Source organism: Scophthalmus maximus, chromosome 9, assembly GCF_022379125.1.
Source record: "Scophthalmus maximus strain ysfricsl-2021 chromosome 9, ASM2237912v1, whole genome shotgun sequence".
In the NCBI taxonomy this organism is placed as follows: Eukaryota; Metazoa; Chordata; class Actinopteri; order Pleuronectiformes; family Scophthalmidae; genus Scophthalmus; species Scophthalmus maximus.
In genome coordinates, this window is record NC_061523.1 from 17,895,001 (window position 1) to 17,922,517 (window position 27,517).

A 27,517-nucleotide genomic window follows, 5' to 3' on the forward strand; every position below is an offset into this window, starting at 1 on the left:
ATCTGCTTTAGTGTGGACAGGGTATCAAGTTTTGGTCTCCACTTAACCTTGGAGACCCAAAATGTGATTTACAAGTTGATGCTAGCTGGTCTCTTTTAGAAGCTTTTACTCCGTCTTTATCTGTGTTTCCATACTGAGATGTGTCACTGTGCAACACTGGCAGTGGTCATGTCATTGAAGATGAATTGAAGAGGCCATCATATACAGTAGTGTGAAGATGAGGGCAAAACAGGTCATTTAAGACACAAAAATGACACGTCGTTATTTTACCATAAAATATGCTGTAGTTGGGCGTCTTTGGATGACGGCCTGTCATTGGTATATACAGTAGGTGAATTTGAAAGTAGTGTTGATTGTCCAACAGGCCTGCGTTCAAATAGTGAGAGCGCTTTAGAGCATCACCTGAGGCTCAAGTGGATGTCAAGGGCAATTTGATAAGTCGGAAATTAGAGCGATGTGTTTCAACAGGCAGAGAGAGACGTTTTGTACTCTTTCCCATTATGCTAATGGCACTAAAAAAGTTGATATGTTCATGCATGGATGTCTAATGGTCTTGATATCCCCCACTGGAAACCAGGGAAGAGCCATTTTGATCACCAGCTCCCTAATGAAAAAGCAATTAAAAGGGTATGTTTGCACTCCACGGGCAGAATCCCATCTTATTGGAAGTCATTTTGATCGGTTACATATGAATCTGAACGTACAGAATAACGAAACTTACTGACACAATGCTTCAAATTGTGAATACCAGTTTTGTGTTTCAACACACATCTTACATATTTGTGCTGAGGCTTGAAGTTGTAAGAACATATAAGAGGAAGCATTGAATTTTGAAACCAAATGACCTGACCTTAGCCAAGTGTTTTTTAGTTAATTTCCATAAGAGACCCAACTTCTAATTCACTATGTTCTTCAAACATAGTGAATTAGAAGAGTACCACTTATTACAACACCTATCACAATGTTGGCCACAGTGAATAATAACAAACCTGGCTTTTGCTGAAGGAGCAAAATCAAGGCAGCCATGGCCAACGCTGGTCCATGCGTCCGTGTTTGTAGAAAATGAGTACACGTTGTTTTCTTGAATCATTGGTCATGTGTACGCATACTTTAATTAGAATAAATGGCTGACTGACTTTTTTGGCTCAAACCCAGATGGGGTGGAACGGTAATCAACAACTGAGTAGCTCTTCAGATTGTTTGCACATACAGTGGTTTCCTATGATTGATCTGCTGTCAGCACAGTCCTGAGAGGTTTGTTGTAGCAGTGTTTCCCTCCCATATCGGTCGAGCCTACACTAGATTGAGTTCACGTGAGCACAGGATGATGAATAACTGCTATACCTTTCATACCTTTTCATGTCAATATATGGTAGGATCCTAAGATTAGAGCCATGTCTTTTTAGACGAGACGTCTCAGAGAGATTGAAGAAGTCAAAGGGAAATTAAACGTTCATAAAAGCAATAATCCTGAGCAGCTGGTATGTTTAAACGTGGCATTTTTATAACCAGCTCTCTTGTTGAAATACTTTAGAGTCTGTATATACAATTGTATTTCGGTGTTGACTCAACTTTGAACTTTAAAAAGCAAAATAAAACCCCTTGTTAACGGTAGAGTGACAGTCAAAAGTTGTTCTGTAGTGGAAGGAAAGAGAGAGTCGTTACGCATTCTCGACAGCACTCTGGCACGGATGCTCAAATCAAAGGGATGTAGGGGGAAGTAAAAGGTCAGGCTCATTAAATGTCAGCAAAGAGCATCTTAATAATTTAATCATTCAGACAAAGAACCACATAATTTAGCTTTGAAGGGTTCTGATGAGCCACTCGCAGTTACACTTGAAACGAGTGACCGATGCACAGTGCATAAACCTCATAAGACTTAATATGCCAGACTTAATAACACATACTGTTTATTGTTTGTCAATGAAGATATACATATTTTGGGAGGGAGTCCAGTTTACTAACCCGATTCACCGAAACCAAAACCCCTCCACAAAAAAAGAGCAAAAGCTCAAAGATACAAATTGTACATACTTGAAAACAGGCCAGGGTCCAATTAATGGAAATGAATGCAAAATTAAGCTTCATTAATCAACCCAGAACCACAAAATAGAAACACTGATATGAGACACATAAGAGCTGAGGCGTAAATGGAAATGTTCTTTGATACAGTTCAATGTCATATCTGATCTTTCACGATGAAAGCATTTGGACTATAGTTTGTCATCAGGATCAAGGAACGTCATAAAATAGACTTTTTACATCACTACAGTTTCTTGCATGTCTATTACCATTAACAAGCAGATGTGACTCATAAACAGCTCAACAGATCCAGGCTATATTTCACTCAAATTTGCTGTGGAAGTGTATGCTTTGGTTTACAGTTTTGAAGTGTATGCGTTGGTTTAAAGCACTGACTCATTGATGTGGGGGTAATAAGTGAACCATGTCTCTCAAGAATCACCAAGACATCATTTTTTCATTGATTTGTCAAACAAGCACAACCCAAGAGAGACTATTTGTTATTAATGGGTTTACTGTAAGCATAAAGGCCTGACCATCAATCGATTTGTTTGTGCACCTGTGTGTGTGCGTGTGCGTGTGTGTGTGATGCATCAATATACTGTAACATCAGCAACACTACAGAGTGGACTTAAGACAGAAGCAGTGGAGTGGAGTCAGGGGACCAGTGAGAGTGGAGCTTTTATAATGTAAGAAAGACTGAGACATGTGCACAGCTCCACTGGGAAAATCAAACTCAAAGTGTTGGATGGGTAACTGCCAGGCTCTAGGGATCGAAGCTATTGAATGGTTAGCAGTGAAGTTTCATACGTTACCATGACAACATTTTGTATGTGAGCAAGTTGACATGGTAAATGTCATGTTACATGAATTCTTCTTCTGCCAAGTTGACCCCATTAGAAACACAACATGGTGAATAGTTTGGTAAACACGTAGGACTCTTTTTTGTCTGAAGTGCAAGTGCATTTTCAAGGCTCGTCCAAATCAAGTGGCAACCCACCATGACGTCACCCATTGTACTAACCATTCTACTATATGAACATCATCCTTTATTAAAGAAGACTTGAAACTAGCAATTGATACCATAAAACCTTACTGATGTTATAATTCAAGTGAGAAGTAGGGTCATGTTGTCATATACTTCTATAGAAACAGATTTCTTTTTACAACCAGTGGAGTCGCCCTCTGCTGGTCATTCGAGAGAATACAGGTTTTAGGCACAGGTTTGCGGATCCTGTGACTACTTTCATTTGCCCACGGAATTTATCAAAGAGTATATAGTAGGTGTTCAGTACCTGCATTAAAACATACTTTTTGCCAAATTGTCAAAGTGAACTGACGGTACTGAATCACAGAACAAATCAGTAGCCATTAGCAGTGGAGCCCCGCTCACTGGCGCCTAACAGCACCAGTTGGTTGTCAAGTCAAATGCGATTCATATTGCATCACGAGTAAAAGACGAAACAGAGGTGCCTAAAGAGAGTCGGATAACTGGACTACCGGAACGCTTAATTATACATTGATTGATTTATAGAGATGGCTGCCTCCATTTACATTCAGACACTGTAGGATAACACTGTCACTTCAGAACATTGAGGGATTGACAGCATGTTGGTTTCCCTCTGGAGGCTGGGAAGTTATTACAAATCACAGGTGAGCAAAAACAGTCACTTAACAGTCTGTGTGGAGAACAAACAAAGAACGGCCAAAATGTAAACCATCCAAAAAAAGGTATGCATCTGTATATTCTGTGGAGAAACCCCGAAGTAGAACCTGGAAGTATTTGTCTTCAGTGGGTCCAGTTATCCCATTATTCTGAGGCTAATGGCTCACTACTAGCCAGTGAGCCCTGAGACCCGTCTTGGGATATTTTACTGGCACAGCATAATAAACAACAGCTTCTTAATATAATGCGAAAAAACAAAGTCACATGATAGTAATCACTGTTGCCTGAACGGTTTATAATTGTAGTCTGCGGAGGGATCATTTGGGATCAGCTCAGCTTTACTTTTAAAGTCCCAGATATGTCCAGACAATGCAGTTTATGTGACTCTAAACGCAGCTAAGAGGCCGTACGATTGGTGGATCGGCGACTGGCTTCAAACGCACTCATGAGAACACGGGGGGGCATCAGCAAGGCTTTGCTTTCGGAGGGGATTGCACTCCAGAGTTTCAGAACATGGCAGATCGTGAACCGTTAACAATCATATCAAAGGTCGGGGTGCAATCGGCTGTGCAGCAGAGGCCCGTGAGAAATCAAAAGATGCGTTTGCCTCATTTTCTTACACGTTTTCTTCTGCTTTTCTTTGCTTCCACGGTCAGATTTCCCCCCCCCCCGCAGTCTCTCTCCCTCTCCGTGCTTTCTCTCTGGCCTGTTGCTTATTCCTGACGGTGGCTGCCGGAGCCTACCTGGAGCTTGTGTCAACGTCTTCCTCTCCGCGGTGTGTGACACACATAGCATTACAATTGAGCCATCAATCTGTCAAGCCTTATCCCTGCGAAGCAACAAGTAGCAGGAAGCACAGGGGAGGGACCGGTTTACCTCTGCTTCTGTTTTGCCTCTCTAGTCAGGGCCTAACAACCATAATAAGTCTCAGACATGATGTGAAATAGATACGCTTCTGGTTGCCAGCGGAGGCAAGCCACTCTGTCGTCATTTTTCACCCACATTTCCTCATCCACCGCTGGGTAGTTTTTCCTGATGACTAACTTGCTGATAGCTGTTGGCTTCTCGTTCTCATTATTTTTCCCCCCACCCCCACACTGCCTATCATGCACACACACAGACCGCCTCTGCTCTTTCTCAAATCTTCTCTCTTTTTTTTTTTTTCTTTCTGTTTGTATTCGTTCCCCCCGCTCTCCTCATTCCCCATCCCCCTGGGTTATGTCAGACCGAGCTCCTGTAAGGAGGAGATAAAGCCCCCCAGCAGGGCAGGACCACAGCTGTCGCCTTCTGACTTCCTGGACAAGCTCATGGGGAGAACGTCTGGATATGATGCTCGCATCAGACCCAACTTCAAAGGTAAAGTACATGCCACGGCAGGCCATCACTGTAGCCCTCCAAGAAAGTGTCCAGCGGAAAAAAAACAAAGCAACGATCAATGGATCCGTGCCGTGAAAGCTAAACGGCGGGACATTCTCATGTGTATGTGTCGAACGTTGTTCTGTCAGAAACTTTATTCTTCACCACACATATATATATATTGCATCAGCTTGTCCTCATTTTCATACATACATGGTTTTAAACTGTAAAGTTAGTTCAACATTCGACTAACCCTTTGCGATGAGAGCCAACCACTCTGTGACCACTGATAGCGACTCAATTAAGGGCCATGCAGTAAAAGCACACTGTCTCTGACGAATTCCTTTTTTTACACTATTAAATTGTTTTGACAATTATGTTTGCAAGGGGAAATAATCGCTGCCAGGATTATGTTCGCTGGCAATGTTGTTTTTCCAGTACAGAAAGTGCTACATCTTTGGTACCACAGGCAACTGACGCAAGGGAGACGGTCAGGGTTGATGGTGCGCAGCCTTTTTATTACCAGGTCATCATTCTGAAACCTGTGTCTGTTTTGTCTAAGGCAGAGGTTTTTAAAGCCTGACGCTCAGTAACGCCAAATATATATGTACATGAAAAGGTTGATATTTATAGCTCTTGCAACTTCTGCTATTTCTATTCTTAATCGTACTTTGATTTGAGGGATATTTTTGATCTGTGGTCTGATAAACAATTAAATGTGTTGGTCCAAGAAGGAGCCTTCATAAGTATAGCTCTATGAAATATTGTATAACTATGATGTGGGGGATAATCATTGTCTTGGTTTCTTTAGGTGGTTTCAATCATTTCAGGGCCTTTGGAGGATATGAACATTGTTGCAATGGTTTTCAGGAACTAGTTGGGGGCTCTGAATTAGCTGTTATCGGCTCCTGTTTACAGTTTTGGGATAATGGGATCATTCTCAGGCAAATTCTGGAAATATAAGTGGTATCTCAATTTCTCAGTGGATTTATGGATACTTAAGCCTGATGGATATCAAAGATAATATCCTTGCAAAATGTAAGTCATACTGAATCTATTATATGCAAATACTTTTGCAAAGTGTTTCCTCGTCGTATTGATAAAATAAACATAATTCTGATGACGTCTCAGGTGTTTGCTTTTGCATAAGTAGCAGCACATGAAACTTATTTGTTAACGTAGTTCCACATTGGAGATTTTTACATTTTCTTTAGATGTAATTACACTTGGAGTTGATGAGCCTACAAAAAGAAAACATACTCTCTCCTCGTGCTGTAAAAGAGCAGGCTCCTGAACAGCAGAGCTACAGCAACATTTGTTGGAAAAGTAATGGAGGAACTGCTTTAAGTTTTAGGAAGCTTCAGGAGATATTTATTATAATTGGTACATTTACTGCAGACAGCAATGTGATACTAAATCCCATCTGAAGTGAAAGATGTGAAATCCAGTTTGATTTTTGTCGTCCCTCAGGTCCACCTGTGAATGTCACCTGTAATATTTTCATCAACAGCTTTGGGTCCATCACAGAAACTACAATGGTAAGAAGATGTTTGTGATTATAAATGTTGCAGTATAAAAAACCCCCAAAAAACGGCATTATTGTGTTTACAAAACTCCTTTGCATTCATTTGTTTCTAGTCATGATTGTTGATGGATTATTGATTACGGTTAGTTGCATCTCTCCCACGATTTCTTTCCTACCAAATGTTTTGCTAATCCACTCAGTGCCAGAGCCATTCCCTCATTTCTGTGTTTCCTGGAGCATAACAGTGCAACCTTCAGAGACCAGTGGGTCACTGACATGCTGATAATGAACTGTCCACTCTGCAATTAAAGTGAAAAATTGAGAAAATGAATGAGAAGGGGGGGGGGGGGGGGCAGGGGCTTCTTGAAAAAAAATGTCTGCCCTCAAGTCTGCACTTACAGTAGTACAGTGTTGTAACTGCTGGGTCAGCGCAATACAGGGGTGAACTCTTTCAGGTTGTCCAAGGGAGACAGACATCCAGTCAGGTTAGCCCTGAGAACGACAACACTAATGATGTCATTGTGTGCACTGGTGAAGCACGCTTGTTATTCTGAAAAATTAAATGAACGAGCAGGAAGAGCAACAATTTTCCAATGCCTGGAGATGAATTCTGAATTAATTGCACAGATTTGAATAATAATTTAATTACTCATGTGTGCCGGAGGGATTGTGCTCAGTACGTGTCCTTGCTCAATTGCCAAACCCCTGCAACACATGACCACAACATTCTGAACAGTACACCATCTAACCAATTAGTCACTTTTTAAAAAATCCGACAAATATGGTTAATCATCGTTTAATCTTTGATTGTGTACAATGAATTCTCTCGATTAGCGGAAACAATATCAGACTATTCCCACAAACATCTCAATCCTCTATGAGCCACTTCTGAGCTCTCCATCTGTACTACAAACTCCACTGATGATATGTTCTCCCATTGACCCCCCTGAGTTCTTCCACAGGACTACAGGCTCAATGTATTTCTACGGCAGAAATGGAATGACCCTCGTCTGGCCTACAGCGAATACCCGGATGACTCCCTTGATCTGGACCCGTCCATGTTGGACTCTATCTGGAAGCCCGATTTGTTCTTCGCAAACGAGAAAGGAGCCAATTTCCACGAGGTCACCACTGATAACAAGCTGCTACGGATTTTCCAAGATGGCAGCGTTCTGTATAGCATCAGGTAACCACAGATCATGAGCGTAGAATGACTGCTCATTCCATGTGATTATCTTCCACGTTTTCTTACAAAGTGGTAACATCTTTGGGAAGAGAGTAGAGATGACGTACAACACAAGCCCTCCATTGTACCTTTGATAAGACTTTTGCCAAATATAGATAATTACCACTTTGTTCTTCTGATTTACTGCGCCTTCTAGATGTGCTTACTATGGTCAGTAAAAGTGGATCAAACATCTTTCTGTGGTCTAAATACATGACAATAAAAAGTCAATCACAAGGGGTGTTTTTAGTTTGTTCTTCGGGTGATGACAAAGATACTGTCATGATAATACAGTAGCAAATGGATGCCTGCGTGTTTACTTGTTTACTTTTCTTGTTTCGCCTCTGGGCGATGCATTACAGGAAGTAATTACACAGCTTTCCTCCAGACAGACTCCCAGATAGCTCTCTCTCTCTCTGTCTCTCTTCTCTGAGGATTCTAAAAGACTTAATGTATCCACACCACAACAAAATGAAAGAAAGAATGCCTTCAACGATTACTTTGCTGTTACTGAGGTGCAGCTCGTAATCAAATGGAACTCTATACATCTTCTCCAATCTATTGAATCTGTGTGTTTGTTTTTTCATTTATCCCATTATATCTAGCATACAGACTCCTGTTTCAGAATTTGCAAAGCAGCTTCTCACAGATTTAGTTGACTGTTAACCTTTCATTTCTCCTTGTGTTTAGTGTCTTTTTCTTGAGCCCTGTTGTGCCTTTTGACATTCCCTATGGCTCCTTTTTTCTCCCTCTTCCAATCTGTCCATCTATCTCAGGCTGACTCTTACCCTGTCCTGCCCTATGGACTTGAAGAATTTCCCAATGGACATTCAGACCTGTACCATGCAGCTTGAAAGCTGTGAGTCTCTTCTTCTTCTTCTTCTGCTTCCCTTTTTTCCTCTCTTTACTGGTTTTTATCTCTCCCCATTAACGTCTCTTCTACCTCTGTGCCCAAAAGACACAAACTGTCGTATCAATAATTTATCTCAGAATTATATTCACAGTCCATATGTAAAATGGTGTTTTCTGATTGCATCCCAATTATTTATGAATGATATTGGGAATGTGGTTATATACCACTGGTATTAACAATGTGATTGCTGCCTTCAAGCCAGTCAGTCAATTGTGTTTTGGGGAATGGACGGAGCACAACCCACTATTTGCTAACCCCCTTCACCAAACACCAATTGTCCAATCATGGCTTAGTAACCATAACCAGACTTGGCAGGCCTGTCGAGCTTCATGTTGATGTTGGGGGTGTAGAAATAATAATACTGTATTTATAGACTTTGCGTGGTAGTTAATTATTTGTTTTTTGTACAGAAGTAGCAGCCATTGCTCTATAAAAAGCAATAATTAAAAGTTTGTCACCTAATCCCTGATATCATCATGCTTGAAAAATTGGTTGGCTCACACTGCACATCAAATTATATGCTGACTTCAGTGGCCTCCATGTTTACTTCTGTATGCCTGTATGCCATGTGTCTTTTTTTGCTTAGAAAATGGTCAGTTGCCTGGCATATTTTACTTGTTCACATATTCTGCACATTCGTTAAAAGTGAAAGGTTCAAGAAATCTACAAGAGGAAGTTAAAACCGTATACATTTTATTACAGTGAAAAAATGTTGGGTTGGGGTAATATTGTACCTTCTCCGTCTTCCCTTGCCTTTAGCAGAGATGGTATCTGCCCTCTTGAAACCAATTTCCAGGATATAAATAATGAAACTGTAATTTTGTGTCCCTTTTATTATATTTGTCCCGACCCCCTGTGCCTAGAGGTGACCTAATTTCCCACCACAAGGACAAAAAAATATATATCTAGGGAAAGTGGGGGGAGCACCAATACCCTGAAGTCACTGCACCTTTTCTCACAAACAAATAAGTCAAGAGGAATGTTGGTATCACTACCTGCATTCTTATCTGATTCAATAAGAACAAGAGGTATTGGTTTGAGTAGAACTAGTTACCCCCGCTTTGCACAGGAGGCAGCATGATTTATTCCTGCAAATTATATCGGGGACAAACAATAAAAGAAAATCTTAGAAACTGTGCAGCTGTACGCCACCCAAGTATTTTACCCTTTACTTTCAGCCAAACCGGTGTGTGCTTAAGGCAGCAGTGCCTGAGTGTGTTCATGTTTGTTCCGAGAAGTTTATTGCATCACGCTGCCATTAGAGGAGGGCGTAATAATTTCCAATCAAAAGCCTGGTGAGGATCCTTGGCCTCGTGCTGACGAGCGCTGGTACACATCACCCAAGGGTGTGATCACCTTGGCTAGAGCTCGATGTTAAGGAGACATTATGGGTTTTACTGCCGCCACTGGAGCTGTGGCAACGTCGCCTGCGCCACTATGGGAAAAGAGAGAGAAAGACGAGGCTGATGAGGAAGAGGAGAGTTATCTTTGGGGTTTGAGAGAGCCAGGGACAATCTTCTTTTCTGCCTTTTCACGCCACGGGCTCATATGGACATATAAATAGATTCTGCCTCATTCTGACACATCAAAGCCCCATATACAGTATGCAGCTTATACCACATTGCTTTGCCTTGAGCCGTTAATGTACAGTTCCCTCAAAACCACTTTTTTAACTTATACTGTAAGTGAAAAGCAAATCTGAAGAATACTGTAGCCGTATACCGATAGTGGCGTTCATTAGCTGAACTGCTTTTATGCATGAAACAGGAGAAGGCACATGATTAACAGTCAATACTCTACCTTGCGGAGATATCCCAGACTTTCTGTTTCATGAGTTTCATTGGTATTGCTCCTTGAACACTACGTCAATTATGTTCTGACGCCTCTTAGCTGTAGCCGGTAGAGGAAAAGGAGACCATTTCATTACATTTTAAAGCACTGGTATTCCCTATGCTTGTTGAAGCAGGATGTGTGCATGGCAGTCAAATTCTCACCCGCGAACAAGACGTGTGTTTGTGTAGTGTGGTTTTTCAGGCGTGTGGTACGGAATACTGTATACTATCTTGAATAATTGATGCCTTTGTAACCTGGGCCCTAAAGGGTCCCGGTAGACTATTATTCAGTTGTGCGAGGAATTCTGCATTGCTGTTGCATCTGGCATGAATTTTTGTATATTCCTATAATCGGGCAGGTGGGAGGAGTGCAACCCTGGATAAGATCATGCAAATCAATGTGTGCATTTGTGTTTCAAGCGGGTAGGCAAAATGATTATCTGCCCATCCTGAGTCATCTCTAATTGCTTCATCAATTGTATATTCACTCACAAACATAGTTGAAGATATGTATTCCATTATCTCAGTGCAGCCACATCAGCCACAGTAATCAGCTCAGGATGGGAGAACACATACAGTACAGTATCTCCACTGGCCTACGCAGACCTGCCTCTCTCGTCCTCCTTATTCTGTAACCTTCAAGCAACCATGACGACACGAATGCAGCTATCGTGTGTGACCTTTTCACTGTGACAAACACGATGGCAGAGGGTCGCTAGCTGGACAGATGGGCAGAGGGGCATTACATCACCGCCGTCTTCCAAGTTTTAAGCTCTCTCGCTCTCCGAGTCTCATTAGCCAAGGTTTCTGATGTTTATGAAGCACAGGGTTTTATTCCATAGTAATGAAGTTATGGGGGAGGAGGATCACGGCAATACTGACAATAAGGATATGCACAGTTAACAGCTGGTGCGGGACATTATTTAATGTATCACAATCTAAACGGCACTGTCTTTGTTATCCGTGTGCAGATTACAAAGCAAAGGGAAATTTGTTATACTGTATGCCATGACTGATACAAAGTCACATTTTATCACTGTTCCTACAATATCTCTCTCCTCTTTATCTCCTATGTTCTCCTTTCACAGTTGGTTACACCATGAATGACTTGATCTTTGAGTGGCTGTCGGAGAACCCTGTTCAGGTGGCGGAAGATCTCACCCTCCCACAGTTTGTGCTAAAAGAGGAGAATGATTTGGGCTACTGCACCAAATATTATAACACAGGTACCTTATTGGTAGTGTTGACAAATCGCCTTTTGTAATGGAGTGCTACACCTGATTTCTTCTTCAGAACAGTATGAAATATGAATACGGTGTAAGGCAGAAATCCGGCTCATTACTGCTTAAGAGTACTGAACATATTTATTTTCTTTGGGAAATTAATGATTTGTAATTTTTAAAAAGTCACAGTTGTTTCATTTCTGCACATATTTAACAATTACATTTATCCTACACCCAATTTATTCTCATTCCAACAGCGTAGTTAAAAATATGACTATGTGTCTGCAGGTAAATTCACCTGTATTGAGGTGAAGTTCCATCTGGAACGTCAAATGGGCTACTACTTGATCCAGATGTACATCCCTTCCCTCCTCATTGTCATCCTCTCATGGGTCTCTTTCTGGATAAACATGGATGCTGCACCCGCCAGAGTCGGCTTGGGCATCACCACTGTGCTGACGATGACCACGCAGAGCTCGGGTTCGAGAGCCTCGCTGCCCAAGGTGAGTGTGGCCTCTCCTCCTTCTGCAAGATGGAAGGTTGATTCTTTGCACATTGATGAGCAAGAACCAAGTTGCACAAAGAAAGTGTAACAAGTATTGATCGCAGAAACCGTCAATTATTACATTTTTGTAATTGCCAAACGACAAGTACAGATGAAAGAAAACTGCGTTACAACATAATGCTAGCAGCTCAACAAAAAGGCTCGTGACTAAATTAAATAAGACATTTCGCTTTTCCCCCCCCCCCGAAAAGGTGATACATGATTTAAAATACCATTTCCTTTCGAACCTGACACACACCGACAAGACAGCCAAAAGTGCTTCATTGCAAAAGCCATGTCCTCCAAAATTGGGTGAAAGAGGCATTTTGGAGCGAGTTTCAGAATGGAACGAGCTGTAATGGTATATTAAATTATGAAACGCTGACTTTGCGTGGAGGCAGGTCCTGATTCAGGACAAGGCTAGAGACTAATTAGGGTGGATACAATGCAACGCCGGATGAGGTGAGGACACTGTGTGAAAAACATGCAGGGTACATCCCCTGGGCAGAGGAGGGCACCTGTTCTCCGAGGGGACAGGGGAGAGACGCATCTAACATCACAATGCCAAAAACTTGCTTTCGAATGGCTTGCAGTTGTCCATTAAAATTTATTTTATAATAGATTGATGAGGTCTGGTGTTCTAAAAAAATCAAAAAAAAAATCACTGCACAAGGTATATTCAATTGTAGGTAACCATAGCAACAGTACTTCTGCCTCATGCTAGGTTACTAGGTCTCGACTCTCACTGGTGCTTGTGGATTCTGACAGAATTTTGAGCCCAAGGAGGATTTAAAAAAAGAACTTTAACCAGGGAAGTTACAGAGAACTTCACTCTCTCTTTTTCAGGAACTCCCTGTTCACATTCACAGCGTTACACACATTCCCACATGAAGGCTGCACAAAGGAAAATCCTAGACTGTGTTCCAAACCCCTCAGGTGTTAACGCCTTCCCTGCGCCCTATATAATCAACACAGTCAAACAGTGCTAAATTATTATTTTTGTATCCTCACAGGCAGCTGTAGTCATGTTGCTGTCATTTTTATATCTGTAAAATGCAATGGTGGGAAGCATTATGGGATCATCAGCATTTATTTGTACCCTATTCCCATCACGACCTCAAGTTGTTTTGCTCCATTATTAAAATCCTAAAACATGATTTTCTTGAAATCTGTTGGTACGGTGTAATTTTAATGGCCCTTCTATCAACTTGTTTCATAGTAATGCAATTGTATGTATCTTTAATTATGACAGAAGAAGGCAGATTGCTGCTCAAAAATGATAAAGGATGAAACTTGATTTAAGAAATGAATATAATTATATATTTTTTAAATAGTTAAATACAACACGCCTCTATATATGAAACAAGCACTTTAATTTCTTTTTGACAATTTGTGTCAGAGAGATGTTTGTGGTACTTTGAGCCATTATTCTTTGTCTACTATATATTTGTAGATGCATGCCTTCATTTTAACATGTGGTTTTCTACTGATCTGTATGAAATATGGAAAAGAACGTTTTCTGCGAATAACCATGAACAGAAGTGATAGATTCATTTAATTGTGTTGTAAGATTATTATAACGCTTAGTCTGTAGGTATTAGCTGATATATTTAACTGTGAATAACAGACTTAGATGTATGAGAGCTGAGGTATGAGACTGAAGTGCTGATAAACGCAGTTGAGGTGTTTCCAGGGTCCACAGGAGGTAACAGTGTGTACCCAGCTGATGTGTCCCTTCGATTGTATCTCCTCTGTATATATCTGTGACAGTCAGCCAACCGCTGCTCAACTGAGTGAAGTCCCTACACTCTGCATGCTCAGTCTGCGTCGCTGATGTGTTGTGACACATCTCCTCTCATGAACGACACCGGGGGGGGGGCTCGCCCCAGGTCTTAGCCGTGACCTGTCTCGTGGCTATGTGCCACATCCCACTGACTCATGACAATTAGGCCGCCCTAAAGATGTGTGTCATTACATGCCAGAGCTGGGGGACCGAGTGGACTGCGATCCACCCAACAGATTATCTATCAACTTCATTGATAGGCTATTGATGACTCGGTGCACTTGTCTCTTCCCAGGTGTCTTATGTGAAGGCCATCGACATTTGGATGGCGGTGTGTCTTCTGTTTGTGTTTGCGGCGCTGCTGGAGTACGCAGCAGTTAACTTTGTCTCCAGGCAACACAAGGAGTTCATCAGGCTGAGGAAAAAGCAGCGGCAACAAAGGATAGTAAGTGTAAATCAAACACGCACGCACGCACACACACACACATACGCACACACATACGCACATGCCCAGGCTAACACATGCTTCAACAAAGAAAAATGACACTGTGTGACACATTGTAGTAGATTCTAAACACTCCAGTTCCTGCCAGCCCCTATAACATTGACTTATGTCTCTTGTTATTGTGGGGAGCTGTGTGTTCAGGAGCTGACAACATCAACACGCTACAGCTGGCTGTCAAACTGTATTACATGAGGAAGATCTGCTCATTTCAGTACCGCTTGTTTCCATGGTGAGCACTGACCTGCGAAGAGCCTTTGTGATCTTCACCCTCTGTCACTGCATTTGACACAGAGCAACAGCCCCCCTGCAACCACCCCTGGGAACGGGATTTTCCCAACCCTCTATCTGTACTTGAACCCCCCCTGTTCGACATCTTTCTAGATTCTGACCTGTGGTGGGCACTGTGAGGGACTTCATTTACTGCCTCGTTGTTATCCATCATTCCATTTTGATAGATTATTTTAACAATACATCTAGCACTGCTTAGTTAAATGTTTTTTCTCCTCATCAATTTTTTTGAGAAGGTCAACAGGTCTGAAACCAGACTTTAGTGTTTCCTGGTATTAAAGTAATGTATATATATGTCCCCTCAAATAAGTTTAGCAAGACTATCTCAACAAAAAACATTCATCAATTACTTACTACGATTAATAATACTACAAACCTGATTTCTTATTTCAAAGGGATGAAACCATTATCTTAGGTTAATGCCTCGCTCCCTTCCCAGTAAGGTGTGTGACCTGCAGTGATAAAATCAATGTTAGTGAGACAATTAATTAATGGTAATTGATTTTCTAATGACCAATAAATTCTGTTGTTATGAGCATTATTAAGTTGCCTCTAAATGAATGTCCACAGGGTGTGTGCAGAAGTCAAATTGTCCGTTGGCATTGTCTTCCTGATACTGGACTAAAAAGAGAAAGCAAAATAATTCTGCAACAAGTCAAGGGATTATTGACACCCTGGGAACCAACAGTTTCTTCTGATTAATGCTGATCAATACATTTTTTATTTCACATAGATAAAGTCATTAGTAAGCATCACTAAGTGGCGCCTTTCTTTTGGCAAAAGGCTGGATCTATTGGGTGTTGGATTTGAATGAAGATTATCAAGGCAAACACCACGTTGACTAAATGAAAGCATTTACCCAGAGGTGTCAGACTTCCTTTGACAGAGAGGCTACACTCAAGAGAAACAGACGAGATGTCTTGAAAAATCCAATGAAACAGTTCACAGGCTGGGCGGCTTCCCGCAGTCATGGTAAAAGGCAGAAGATTTACTGGGCAGCCTGCCCCACTGCATCGACACAGGAGAGACAAACTGATGGTCTGTGGAGGAAAGGACTTCCCCTGTCCACATCAGCTGCACAATTACTCCCACTGAGGGGTTTGAGGTCGCAAACTATCCATCTGAGCGGTATCGACGCATGACCCGATGTGTTGTACCAGAGAGCGGACAGGGATGTGCCGTTCAAATCCCAGACTGACCAGGGCTTAATCAATGCACTTATCCAGCCTTGTGATTGGCTTTGAAAACACCGACGATGTCAAACAACCACATTAAGTAACTAACTAATAATTAACGGCTGTTCGGATTTGAAGTTGGCCTCTTTAAATCACTTTATTTTTTGGCATGTGGTTTTGTGTGTTTGTGTTTTCCTACACGTTGTTTCTATCAAAAGATGAAATTTAAAAAAAAAAAAAGGAGCTGTAACTTGTTTGTCAATTTATCTACTTTCCTTTCCAATGGAGGTCGCGGCCATTCAGCCTGGGAGTGTTGAGTCGCTGCGGAAAGCAAATGACATCCCTGGTCACAACTCAACCCACAGGAATCTGAATCAGCACTGCAGCGCCTGTGCCAGGGTAAAAATTGACCCCTGTGTCAAACCCTGACCTTCAAACCTAATTTGTGTCCGTGCCTCCAGCCTTCCAAATTGATTGTGTTGTGCAACTTTCACCTCCAACCTGAATTTATCCTGGCATCTCTCCCACAACCAAACCCAATTTATGCTGATCTCACCCGTCACTGTGACCCCCTTTCAGACCATCTGCCCTTTTATACCAACATTACTAACTTGGAATTTTGGCCCATTGTTCTTTCCCAATATTTGACCGTGTTTAGGGCTAATTTGAATGTCAACCTCCTCTTCCCCCCCTTGTTGTCAAACTCTCCAAGAATGTGACATAGCAATTGCTTTGTCTTTAAATAATCTAACTGCCTGAAAGGAAAAGTTCAACATTTTAGGAAATATGTTTTTGGGAAATTTGCTTTCTTGTAAAGCATTAAATTAGAAGCGTGGCACCGCTCCTATGTGAAACTAGGAGGTAGTAGCCAGCTTAGCTGAGCATTAAGACTGTAAATAGCAAGGCTAAAAAAGTGCTCCCCTAAATTGTGAAGCCAAATCATCTGTATTGCCCCCTGGTGGCTGGCCACAGTATAGGTCATAAGCCCCGCCTAACTAAAAAGTCATAGTACATGTTAAGAACATTTTTTCCCAAAGATGGTTTCCGGTAGATATTATAGGGGCTGGTCTCAGCTGATCTTATGCCAACAAATCACAATCGGCGTGGCTGCTGCTGAGAGTACAGACTAAAGACAATGAGCACCTATTATCTTTAGGGAAACGCACCATTAGACCTTAGCACATGATGTACTGTATCGTTTAGCAAAGAGTAGGAGGGATAATTAAGCTGCGCGAGAAGAGTTACTACTCCCCATCCCCCTGTTGTACGGCGCAATTTGTCATATAGAGTTACTCACATCCAGGAAATTGTAAGGAGGAAGTTTACAGTAAATCAAGGTAGCAGCTTAGTCTGTAGCTCAACGGCGGAGGTGCAAGTAAAGGGCCGGCAGCGGAGATCAGAGGTATAGGGAAGGTTCTTAAAGGACTAAGTGAACGTACTGTACTAGAAAAATGTAACAGCAAGAGACAGGTGTGAAATACATCGGTAGCACTGGCGCCCTTCGACGGGAGCTGGAGGTGTCGCGCGGCCGAGTCCGTCCAGCGCTATGATGTGACGTTCGGCAGAGAAACCAGAGAGCTGCCAGGGGTCAGCGAAAGAGGAACAGGAAGGAGGGGACGCGGGGAATCAGAGCTTTCAGGGCACTTCACACCGACTACTAATCATCCAATTAAGATCCCACGTCTTCACTTTCCCCTGCTAAAGTGAATCTCTCAAAGTGTCAGAGGGCTGTCAGAGCTAAGCTGCATGTCTATTAATATTCTCTTCAGAGGGCGGGAACAGTGTCTCACTCGCTGTAGAAAAAAAAAAAGAAAAAAAGAAGAAGAAAAGAAGTGCCCTTCTATTCATCAAAGCATCATGCCAAGTTTTTTTCCCCCCCTCCCTTCTCTCTGTTGGTGGGGTTGAGATCATGACTTTATATTAATAGGCTTTTTGAAAAGTTTATCATTCTGCAACTTCAAAGGAGAGATGGAGGTTAATGTTTTTGATTAACTTTCGAAGTTATAATTTCCTTTTCCCCCCTCTTAACGAAGATGCCCTCTGATTCCCCTCTTTGGGATAGAGACATTTCAAAACACTTAATTGATTAAAGAAAAGTTTGTCTAAGAACGGCGTCTGTTCCGGCCCCTCGTGTATGACCGTTACATTCAAGGTCTGTTACAGTGCTTGAACGACACAGTGATGATAAGACTTGTTACTGTTTTGAAGGTGGACCATTTCCAAAAAGCTCAGAGACTCTCCTAACAATCTGGATGAAACAAAAGAACATCCAATGCTCCATTTAAAAAAAAAAAAAAAAGAAATCCTCAATGTTTCCCAAGTTGTGATGTTTTCTCTTATCCGAACCAAGATGTCAGCCACCGAGAGGGAGCGGGGAAAAGCTGAAAGCTGATTCTTGTTGACAGCGAGAGGCCAATCTGTGTTCCCTATGCTTTACTCCACAGGAGGAGGAGCTGATAAGGGAGAGCCGCGGCTTTTACTTCCGGGGCTACGGACTGGGTCACTGCCTGCAGAACAAGGATGGTGGCGCCGTGGAAGCAGCCACTGTGTTCAGCCCGCCGCCCCCTCCTCCCCCCCCGGTCACGGTGTGCGATGGAGACGCCATTCACAAGCGTTTCGTGGACCGGGCCAAGCGCATTGACACTATATCCAGAGCCGTCTTTCCCTTGAGCTTCCTCATATTCAACATCTTCTACTGGATCACCTACAAAGTGCTGCGACACGAGGACATCCATGCAAAGTTGTAAGGCGCTCTATGCCAACCCCGAGGCGCTGCATTTCTTTTTTTCCTCAGAACCAAAACTGCCTGTCAGATCTACATTACGATGAGGAAATGTGTCAAGAGGCAGATCTGCTTCTCCAATACCAATGCTAAACACTCTGTGCTCAGGTGCGTCTCCGGGATCTCAGACAAAGAGAGACTAAGAGGATAAGGTTCAGCTCCATGGATTCAGGCTGGTGTGGTTTGTGATTGCCCCCTCGTCTCTGTCTTGGTTTGATTTGTGCGGAATTACGGAACGGACGCAAGAGACACTGGTGGTGGTACTTGTGAATTCATGACGTTTGTTTGAGAGTTCAGAGAAGTCGATGTTGATCCTGGCTGGATGAGATATACTGACTTGAATTTTGACACTACGCATCTCCGAATGAATGTTTTTGAAAACTAAAAAAAAAAATTAAAAAATCTTTTTTTCTTTTTACAAATATCAAATGTGTACAAATGGGTGTGGGGGGAAGGAAATGGTCTTTAATATTTATGATTATTCAATAGGTGGTGGTCCTTCAGTTCAGCTACTTGTAACAAGAGATTATACATATATATATATATATATATAACTGTGAATAAAGTGTATATACACAAAGCTGTTCATTAAGCTGCACAAAGCACAAATATGTATTTCCTTTTTCTCGAAATTTAAATAAATTGTTATTCTGCCAGGAAATCTGAATCGATTCTGCTCCTCTTTACCTTGAAGATTTGGTTGATTATTTTGAAAAACAACGCATGCACATAAATGTTTGTTTTTTTGTATAGCGTACTGGAAATTCAGTCACCGATGAACAGCATCACACTTATTTTTCTTCAGAACAGATTGAGAATGCTGTAGATATAATATAAGAAATCACTTCACATCAGTGGTACCAGCTCTTTGTTGAGTTATTTAAAATGATTTCTTTTTTTTAAATTCCTGGCTGTAATTGTTAGCTGTGAAACCAAACACTTACATAATCAACCAGGGAGGAAATGTGGCCAAATTTGTTGAAGAAACTGGAAGAGCTGCCGCTCGTCAGCCGGTCTCAGGAGTGGTTTGAAGTTGTGGAAATGCAGGGATTGTGGTGGAATGGGAGCATCGTCAGCAAGGGAGGACGAAGACTTTCTTAAATGGAAAATCAGAGGCTTGTTTTATCAACTAATGAGTTTGAAAAGCGCTCGGTCTTCCTCTGCTAATGACAATGAATTCAGGCAGGCAGCTGGAGCCGTCTGTCCTTTTGTCGGCAATCCTAATCAACTCTTCTGTATTGTATGGTTTCCCAGTTAATGAAAGTGTGTGTGTGTGTGTGTGTGTGTGTGTGTGTGTGTGTGTGTGTGTGGGGGGGGGGCTTATATGTTTTAATTTCTCATTATGTTAATATTGTATAACTGTATATAAACTGCACAAAATTATAAATGCAGCACTTTTGTCGCTACTCCCATTTTTCACGAGTTGATCTATGAATTTCTCTGCGCAGACAAAAGGCTTCTTTCACTTAAGTATTGTTCACAAAAAATATTTTAATCCGCACTTCGCCTTTTACCAGGATAATAAATCCACCTGGCAGGTGTGGAATATCAAATGCTGATTTAATAGCATTTTTATTGCGCAGGTCACAATTGGGCAGGTCAAATTTTGCTTTTGCATTTAGATTCTTGTTCATTGTATTTTTTAGATTCTTCATATTCTCGTCTTTTTTTTAAGTTTTCATGGTTTCAGCCACTTGGACGCTTGTCAATACTGTGAGGATTTTGTGACCAGACAGAATTAATCTTGTAGGGTGAAGGAATTTAGTGTTTTTGTGGAGACGGATGACGTCTTCACCAGTACCATGTTTTTTGTGTCATTATTTTCTCGAATTATTTGGATGCATGATGGAGACTGGGCAGATGAGCCATACAGAAAGTTAGCAGTTGTATTGCCATCATCAAATCTGTAATCTGGAGTATAATAAACCTACAAAGTCAAGTTGGCTACATACCATTAATATTCATGTAGAGCTACTCCATTGGACAAATATATCTAAAACCTTGGCTCGTCTCACCAAACCATTGTTGTGTCTTCTCTATCTGCCTCCAGGAACATCAGAGTGCATCCTCGCAGAGATATGTGGTACCTTCCTCCAGTTGCCATCTATTTGGCTTCCTAACTCAACCTTGGGTCCTCTGGATACCACAATAGAGAGAACGTAACTGTACAGAGCCACTAGAAATATTGTCTGGATTGTCTATGTTAAATAATACAACACACAACCTATCAGTAGTAGTAGTATCAACACCTTAACAACTTCTCTTCTTTCACTTAAAGTCGCTGATATTATTGTTTCAATCAAGAAGAGGGGGAGAAAAAACAGCACATGCCATCTTATGGCAATATAAGAAGCTTTTCTAAATCCACAAACGCTGACTGACACGTGCGAAATAAGCCTGTCATTTCCATCACCTCTTCCAGGAAACGGCGTGTCCCCTCAGAATGTGCCTTATTTCAAGGACAATGAAATACTGGGAGACTGATGGATTCCAATAACGCAGGATCTCAGCTCGGCGGACGTGATCCACGCGCTAACTTTCACTACGCACGTAACACCAGGAGTGTGATGACCCTAACAAATGCACCGCCGCAACCCTCAACATGTCTCCTGTCACAAGGCACCGAAGAAGAAACCCACCGCTGTAAACTGTCTGATCTATAAAGTAAAGGGTGGACCAAAAGGACTGCGTTCATTACTCATCGTCCCTACAGCCGTGTGATGCTCGTTATTTGAAGGCCTCCTCTGAGGAACGCTTTATGTTGATGAACAATACAATTACCCCGCAGTCATCTTATTGTGTGTAAATGAACATGCAATGGGAGTATTTCATGCGGCTGCTGATCATCATGTCCAAGGCATGCCCTTGCCGTCTCCCTCGGGGGGCGATCAACGTGCTTTTCCCTTCCTCATTCCAGCTGAATGTCAGCGGTGCCAGAGCGAAAACTGATGTGTGAGCTTTGAGAGAGCCGCCTAAGACCTGCGATCAATACTGCCGTCCCTTAGCTTCTTACCCCACACGCACATGAACGCACACACGGACACAAAAATAAAACTGTACTCCAATGTATAGGATTTTCACACGTAATGAAATTTTACAACAGCAATCAGCGCCACATTGTATCGGAGCTTCTACCTGTCAGTGGTTTGCTCTCCTCCTTGGTTGCGTTTTAAAGTTGTCCTATACTGTCTAATTTGCTTTTTATTAACAAATGAACAATTCATTTTCTAACAAGGACAACTAACAGTTGGTCTAAAAATCAATACAATAATACTAGTCTTTAATTCTGTAGCAGCAAACACTAGAAATAGTCCCACCGCATCTCTAGGAAAACATAACGTTTGAACATGTGCTGGATGAAGAAATAGCAGCCAAGGGAAAAAAACTGGTTTCTTTTGACAGTGATGTATTGATGAGACAAGGCTATACATGTCACCTTTGAATATACGAGTGTAAACAGAGGAAACTGCTTGCTCCACACAGCATAATTGATGCAAATCTTGTGAATGTCACCCAGCATGTGGGAACAAATGTCTTTGTAAATACTGTAAAATACACTTTTTTCTATGAAGCCACCACTGGGGGCGTTTAATACAAATGATGTCTCTACCCGGTGCTACGGTATCCAATTAAAAAAATGCTGGACACCCATGCAATAGTTTCCTTGTGTTTGATTTGTTTGCTTCAGGATTTACAGGACATTAGGTGTGTAATTGATTTAATTCAACATATGCACTGCCAAAGGTTCCTTTAAGCATTTTATACCACGTGTGCTGAAAAAATGTAATACCGATTATTTCTGAATGGTTATTTTAACGGCGTCACCTCATTTGACGGAGCTGGCAGTCCAAATGTTAGTGGCTCACAACCCCAGATAATTGACGGTGCTCCGATGCAACAACTGTGTGTTGTGTTGTTGTGGCTTTTGTCAGTTGTGGCTGTTGTCAGTGATGCAAAAAGGCAAAGTCAATCGACAAACGTCTCTGCTCCTGCTGCAGAGGTTTGAAAATATCCCACAGAATCTATGCACATGCAACACACCGCTAACGAGGAAAAAGCAAATGTAAGCAAACTTGATGCTGAGAAAAGTATTCCCTCTTTGCGCGAGTCAAGGCAAATAATGCAGCATTGATGCACCATCGCATATCTTTCAAAAGGTCAGATAATCATCCAGGTCATTTCATTATAACTCCTTTCCTAACTCGGACAACTACAGTATCTAAATCTATTTCCCTTCCAATTTGCATAATAGAATCGAGAAAACATGCATCTTCAAATGATATGCTTTCCAGAACTCAGTGGGGGAAACCATACATTTCAAGCATCACTGAAAAAACTCACTCCTTGTATATACGGGCACAGAAAATCCTATGTGGATTCATTTCCACTAATCCCTCAGTGCGCCTTTACATTCCATCATCTGAGAGAAGCCCTACAGCGGGGAAGACCGCGTGGATGATAGTTATAGACATACGAGTACTGCGTTTCCTTTGTGTGCAAACAGGAGAAACAAGGAATTAGTCCCTTACCAATCCCTCTGTGGAGAGAAAAGGCACCAATCGGAATTATGTCAAGCCCCTTTTTAAGATATTCAGATTCCTTGGGGAGTGCTTATTGAGGATTGAATTAGGTGTGGCAGCGATTCTTCATATTGGTTGCCATGAAATCCGGCAGCTTTCTTGTAGTGAGATGTGGAGAATGTAAGTCAGCTCTACAAGGCCAAAAACGTTCCGGGACTACAACATGAGCAAACACCTTTGAGTCAACACCTACATCAAGCTTTTATTGCATTTAGTCTCACGGTAAAGCAGGTGATAAATGCAATGACGTTTTAAACTAAAGCAAGAGTGATATGGTTTCAGTATTTACAGCCCAGAGATCTACCAATACTGACAAGTTGTGAAAGGTACTGATACGTGACTTTAATATTTCTATTTTCTGCTTCTTCTTTATGCGCCTACTTGTCAAAAGTTCAGAAGGAAATGTTGTTGACTCTTTTGCCCTCTATATATCTATATTTATCTGTCAGTTATAGTCTGTTGTGATTTTAAGCCTTTTTGCTCGCATCAGTTGTTATCACTTTCACCAAAGAGACATTTCTCCTTTTCAGATGGTTTTGTTTTAGATAAATGTTTGAACATTAAATTGGTCAATATTTCCGTTATTTTAGAAAAAGCAGGAAATCACTGGAATAAAACAACCGTGTAGCAACTGTTAAAAATAGCTCAAATGGTTGCTGCAGTAAAAAGATATTTACACATTGATGCACACATGCATCCTGCAGGACAAGTATTTTAGATGCTACATTTTACAGATAGTACCTTTGTATTTTAATTTCAGTGCAGATTTTTATTTATAAAATATATAGTATAGAGTATTTGCATTATAATAAGGTGCTAAAGGATCACTATACCTCCTCCAACACTTATAAAAAGCACTTCAGTATAATTCTGTCTCCTCTTTGTAACTTCTTTGCTTTGCATGTGATCACATTTCTCACCCTTTTCCAGACTTAGTGCAAAAAAAGAAGCTCTATATATAACCAGTTGGACCTACAAACTGACATCTGATGTATAGTGGGTGCGTGTCTATGTTTGTGGCCTTGCGTACTTCCTCAACACAGCTCCCGCCCCTCATCAACCCTGCTCCCCACGCCTCTGCTCCTCTACTTTTTTCTGTACCCCCTTTTCTGCCTTGTCCATCAGACATGACTCGAACCACTCTAAATGCCCAAGAGAGCAAGAGTTGGCGACGGCTCACTTTTTCCTCTGCTACTCTTATAATGCATTTATGCGCACAGGCATGTGCATGTGGACGCAAGTGTGTGTGAAGTTGAGGCACGTAAATCTCTCCTGGCTTCTCACCAAGGAAAGGAGAGAAGGGCAAAAGACACAAAAACATGTTCTTTCAGTGCTCTTAAAAGAGCGTCCGTTGCTTTTCATTACTTTTTTGCACAGCAAGCACGCAGAGAGACAGACTGCTGAGAAGAGGAAACCTTCTCCTGAAGGACTCCTTCTCCTGAGGTCATGCATGAAGATCTTATGAGCTCAGTTGATGCCACACTACTACACACATTCTTCGGCTCACAGAGACTGCCACCTCTGTGCTTAGTTCACTCTCTCAGTTGTGCGTCGGAGTTTCAAAAAGCAGAAACCGAAAGGCTGCACTTCACACGTCAGCACTGTTTCAAGATTTTGCTCAAAAACAGCACCTCAGAATGTTTTAAAGGGCTGACGTCTGCAATGCCTTTTTCACATTTCCCACACTTCAATCCTGTAGAGCAGTAACAGTTAATCGATCAATCGATTAGTAATCGACAACTAAATTACAGCCAACTAGTCTGATAATCCATTAATAGGTTCAGGTATTTTATGAAAACAAAAAGTCAAAATTCTATGATTTCAGCTTCTTAAATGTGAATATTTTCTGGTTTATTTGTTCCTCTATGACAGTAAACTACATATCTTTGGTGTGTGGACAAAACAAAACATCATCTTAGGGTTTGGGAAACAACATTTTCCACAATTTTATGACATTTTATGGACCAAATAATGAAAATAATCGTTAGTTGCAGCCCTATAATACACGACAAAGAATTCAACTCAAGTCTGTCTCAGCTGAGTTTGGCACAATCAGACCGACCCACTGAGAAAGAATTCAAGGTACTTGCTGCAGTGCAAACGTACAACAGCGCAGAACTGAATCTGCAGCTTACCAGAGCTAAATCTAGACATTTCACACTGATTATGTGCAATTACGTGGATAATTGAAGGTGTATTAGTTGATGGCTACATACCAGAATTGTCTGCATCCAGTCCTTCATCTTTGCTGGCTTTCTTAAAAAGCTACCATGGCAGCTCCTGGGTCTTGACAAGCTTTCCTGAGCTTCTTCCGACACATGCAGCAGTGAGTCCAGCTCTTTTGACTGAGGGCCAGGTTCTCCCAGGAAGGAGCTGTCTCTCTCCAACACTTGGACGTACCCCTCAATGCAATCGTCTGCTGTTACTATGGGTGGTCACTGCCATGTCATGAAATCTTTTGCAGTATGCCTCATTAAATTAGCTTCTTCCTGCTGCACATGTAGCTTTTCCTCTGCAGGTTGTGTTGCTGGTCATTCTGAGACACTCGTTGCTGTGTCACTGGCCACAGAGTTGGATCTGAGCACAACGGAACAATGACATTCTTTAGTGTCAAAGATGTTCTGTTTAATAACAATTTCTCTCATCAGGTATTCTCCCTTTTTCCAGGTATATCAGGTATAAATTACTTAGAATTGTTATTTATATTGTGGGTAACAGTCAAACTGAATGTCTTATGAAATAAAAAATGCAACTTCATTCATGTATCATAACACACTTGCTTTACACAGGAATCCTAATCCAATAGCTGCAGCGATACACACTGTAAATATGATCATCAAGTTATCATGAATGGTCCCACTTTACTTGAACAATGTTCACCATTAGCATTACACCAGACATCAAATAACACAATATGTTTTGAATGTATATTTTATATCTGTAACCCGAATCTCTTTATTTATCATAAATAAATTCAATCAATAAAATCACCGACATGGCTTTACCAGATTCAGTAATGATTTTAGGTTGTACTGATAACTCCCCATCAACACACACACTCTTTGATATACATTTCATTCATATTTCACTTCATTAACACGAACACCATTAGACAATAACAACGAAGGGACCCATAGCTCGAGTCTCCAAGAAGACTTGCTTTTCTATTAGCTTCCAACAGGATACACAGTCACCTGGCTTAGCCTCACTAGCACAGGCTAGCTGCCATTAGCATGCTAAACGGGCGACTATTCCTTTACAAATTTGCACCTTTGACCACATCTCACATTCACTCAGCTGTTGTGAAACTTTACCCAAGTCGTCAATGTATTAAACCGTTTGCATTTTAAACAATTTTAGAGTTTTACAGTTTACCCACCTGAGAACAACGATAGGAGGTCCCAACACTCTTCAGCACGTTCTAGAGGTTCTGGCAATGTTCCGGCCAGTCACGGGTAAGTTACACAACGAAGGGGTTTTATTTACCCAAAAAGAAGCCAAGTAAACATTTTACAAAAAAGAACTAAAGTTCTGGGCGCGTAAAGAGGTCAACTAAACTGAACTTTACTAAGGGCACATATATACTGGCTGATCAGACCAGGTTTTGACACACAGGGTGAACTTAGAAAACCAAACATTACTAATTAAACTACAAACAACAATCGGAACAAAAAACGTACTCAAAAAAAGATTTTAACTTATTCAGACATTAATCAAAACAAAAATACTTTGTCTAATGTAAATCAACAACCAACAAACATATCCAACAAAGAATGAAGCTCCCCCGTGACATAGCGAGGAGTGGTAGGGTCCAATTTGGCCCCCTGCCCTATAAAACAGCTCTTGCTCCAGGTGGCGCCCTTTTGCCCAGCCGACAGCAAGGATCCATTCCAGGAGTGTGGAACCTCAGACACTGGTGAGTTCAGAGAAAGAAAAGTTTAGAAAGAAACAGACTGCACAAAAGTGACTTAATGTACCCGCTACAAAAAGATACCTTGGCACTGTCAAACAAAATAAATGAAGGATGTGCATGTAAAACAAAACCCATTTGTCCTGTAAATTATTTTTAATTAACTGTTAATGTTTGAAATCCAAAAG

The 27,517-nt window shown here is 41.5% G+C and overlaps 1 protein-coding gene across 3 annotated transcripts in view; it reads left to right on the forward strand.

Annotated features, from left to right (window-relative positions):
• Positions 1-20,111, forward strand: part of glra4a (glycine receptor, alpha 4a) — a 36,678-nt gene extending 16,567 nt beyond the window's left edge. For 2 of the 3 annotated variants that reach the window (XM_035650530.2, XM_035650528.2), the window contains exons 2-10: positions 4,914-5,044; positions 6,515-6,582; positions 7,532-7,755; positions 8,571-8,653; positions 11,628-11,765; positions 12,051-12,265; positions 14,385-14,534; positions 16,346-16,456; positions 18,502-20,111. In XM_035650530.2, the coding sequence (XP_035506423.1) occupies positions 4,996-5,044; positions 6,515-6,582; positions 7,532-7,755; positions 8,571-8,653; positions 11,628-11,765; positions 12,051-12,265; positions 14,385-14,534; positions 16,346-16,456; positions 18,502-18,804 (1,341 nt within the window). In that variant the 5' untranslated portion in view covers positions 4,914-4,995 and the 3' untranslated portion in view covers positions 18,805-20,111. The remainder of the gene's footprint in view (positions 1-4,913; positions 5,045-6,514; positions 6,583-7,531; positions 7,756-8,570; positions 8,654-11,627; positions 11,766-12,050; positions 12,266-14,384; positions 14,535-16,345; positions 16,457-18,501) is intronic. The other variant, XM_035650529.2, reaches the window with a different exon arrangement.
• Positions 20,112-27,517: the final 7,406 nt, after the last annotated feature.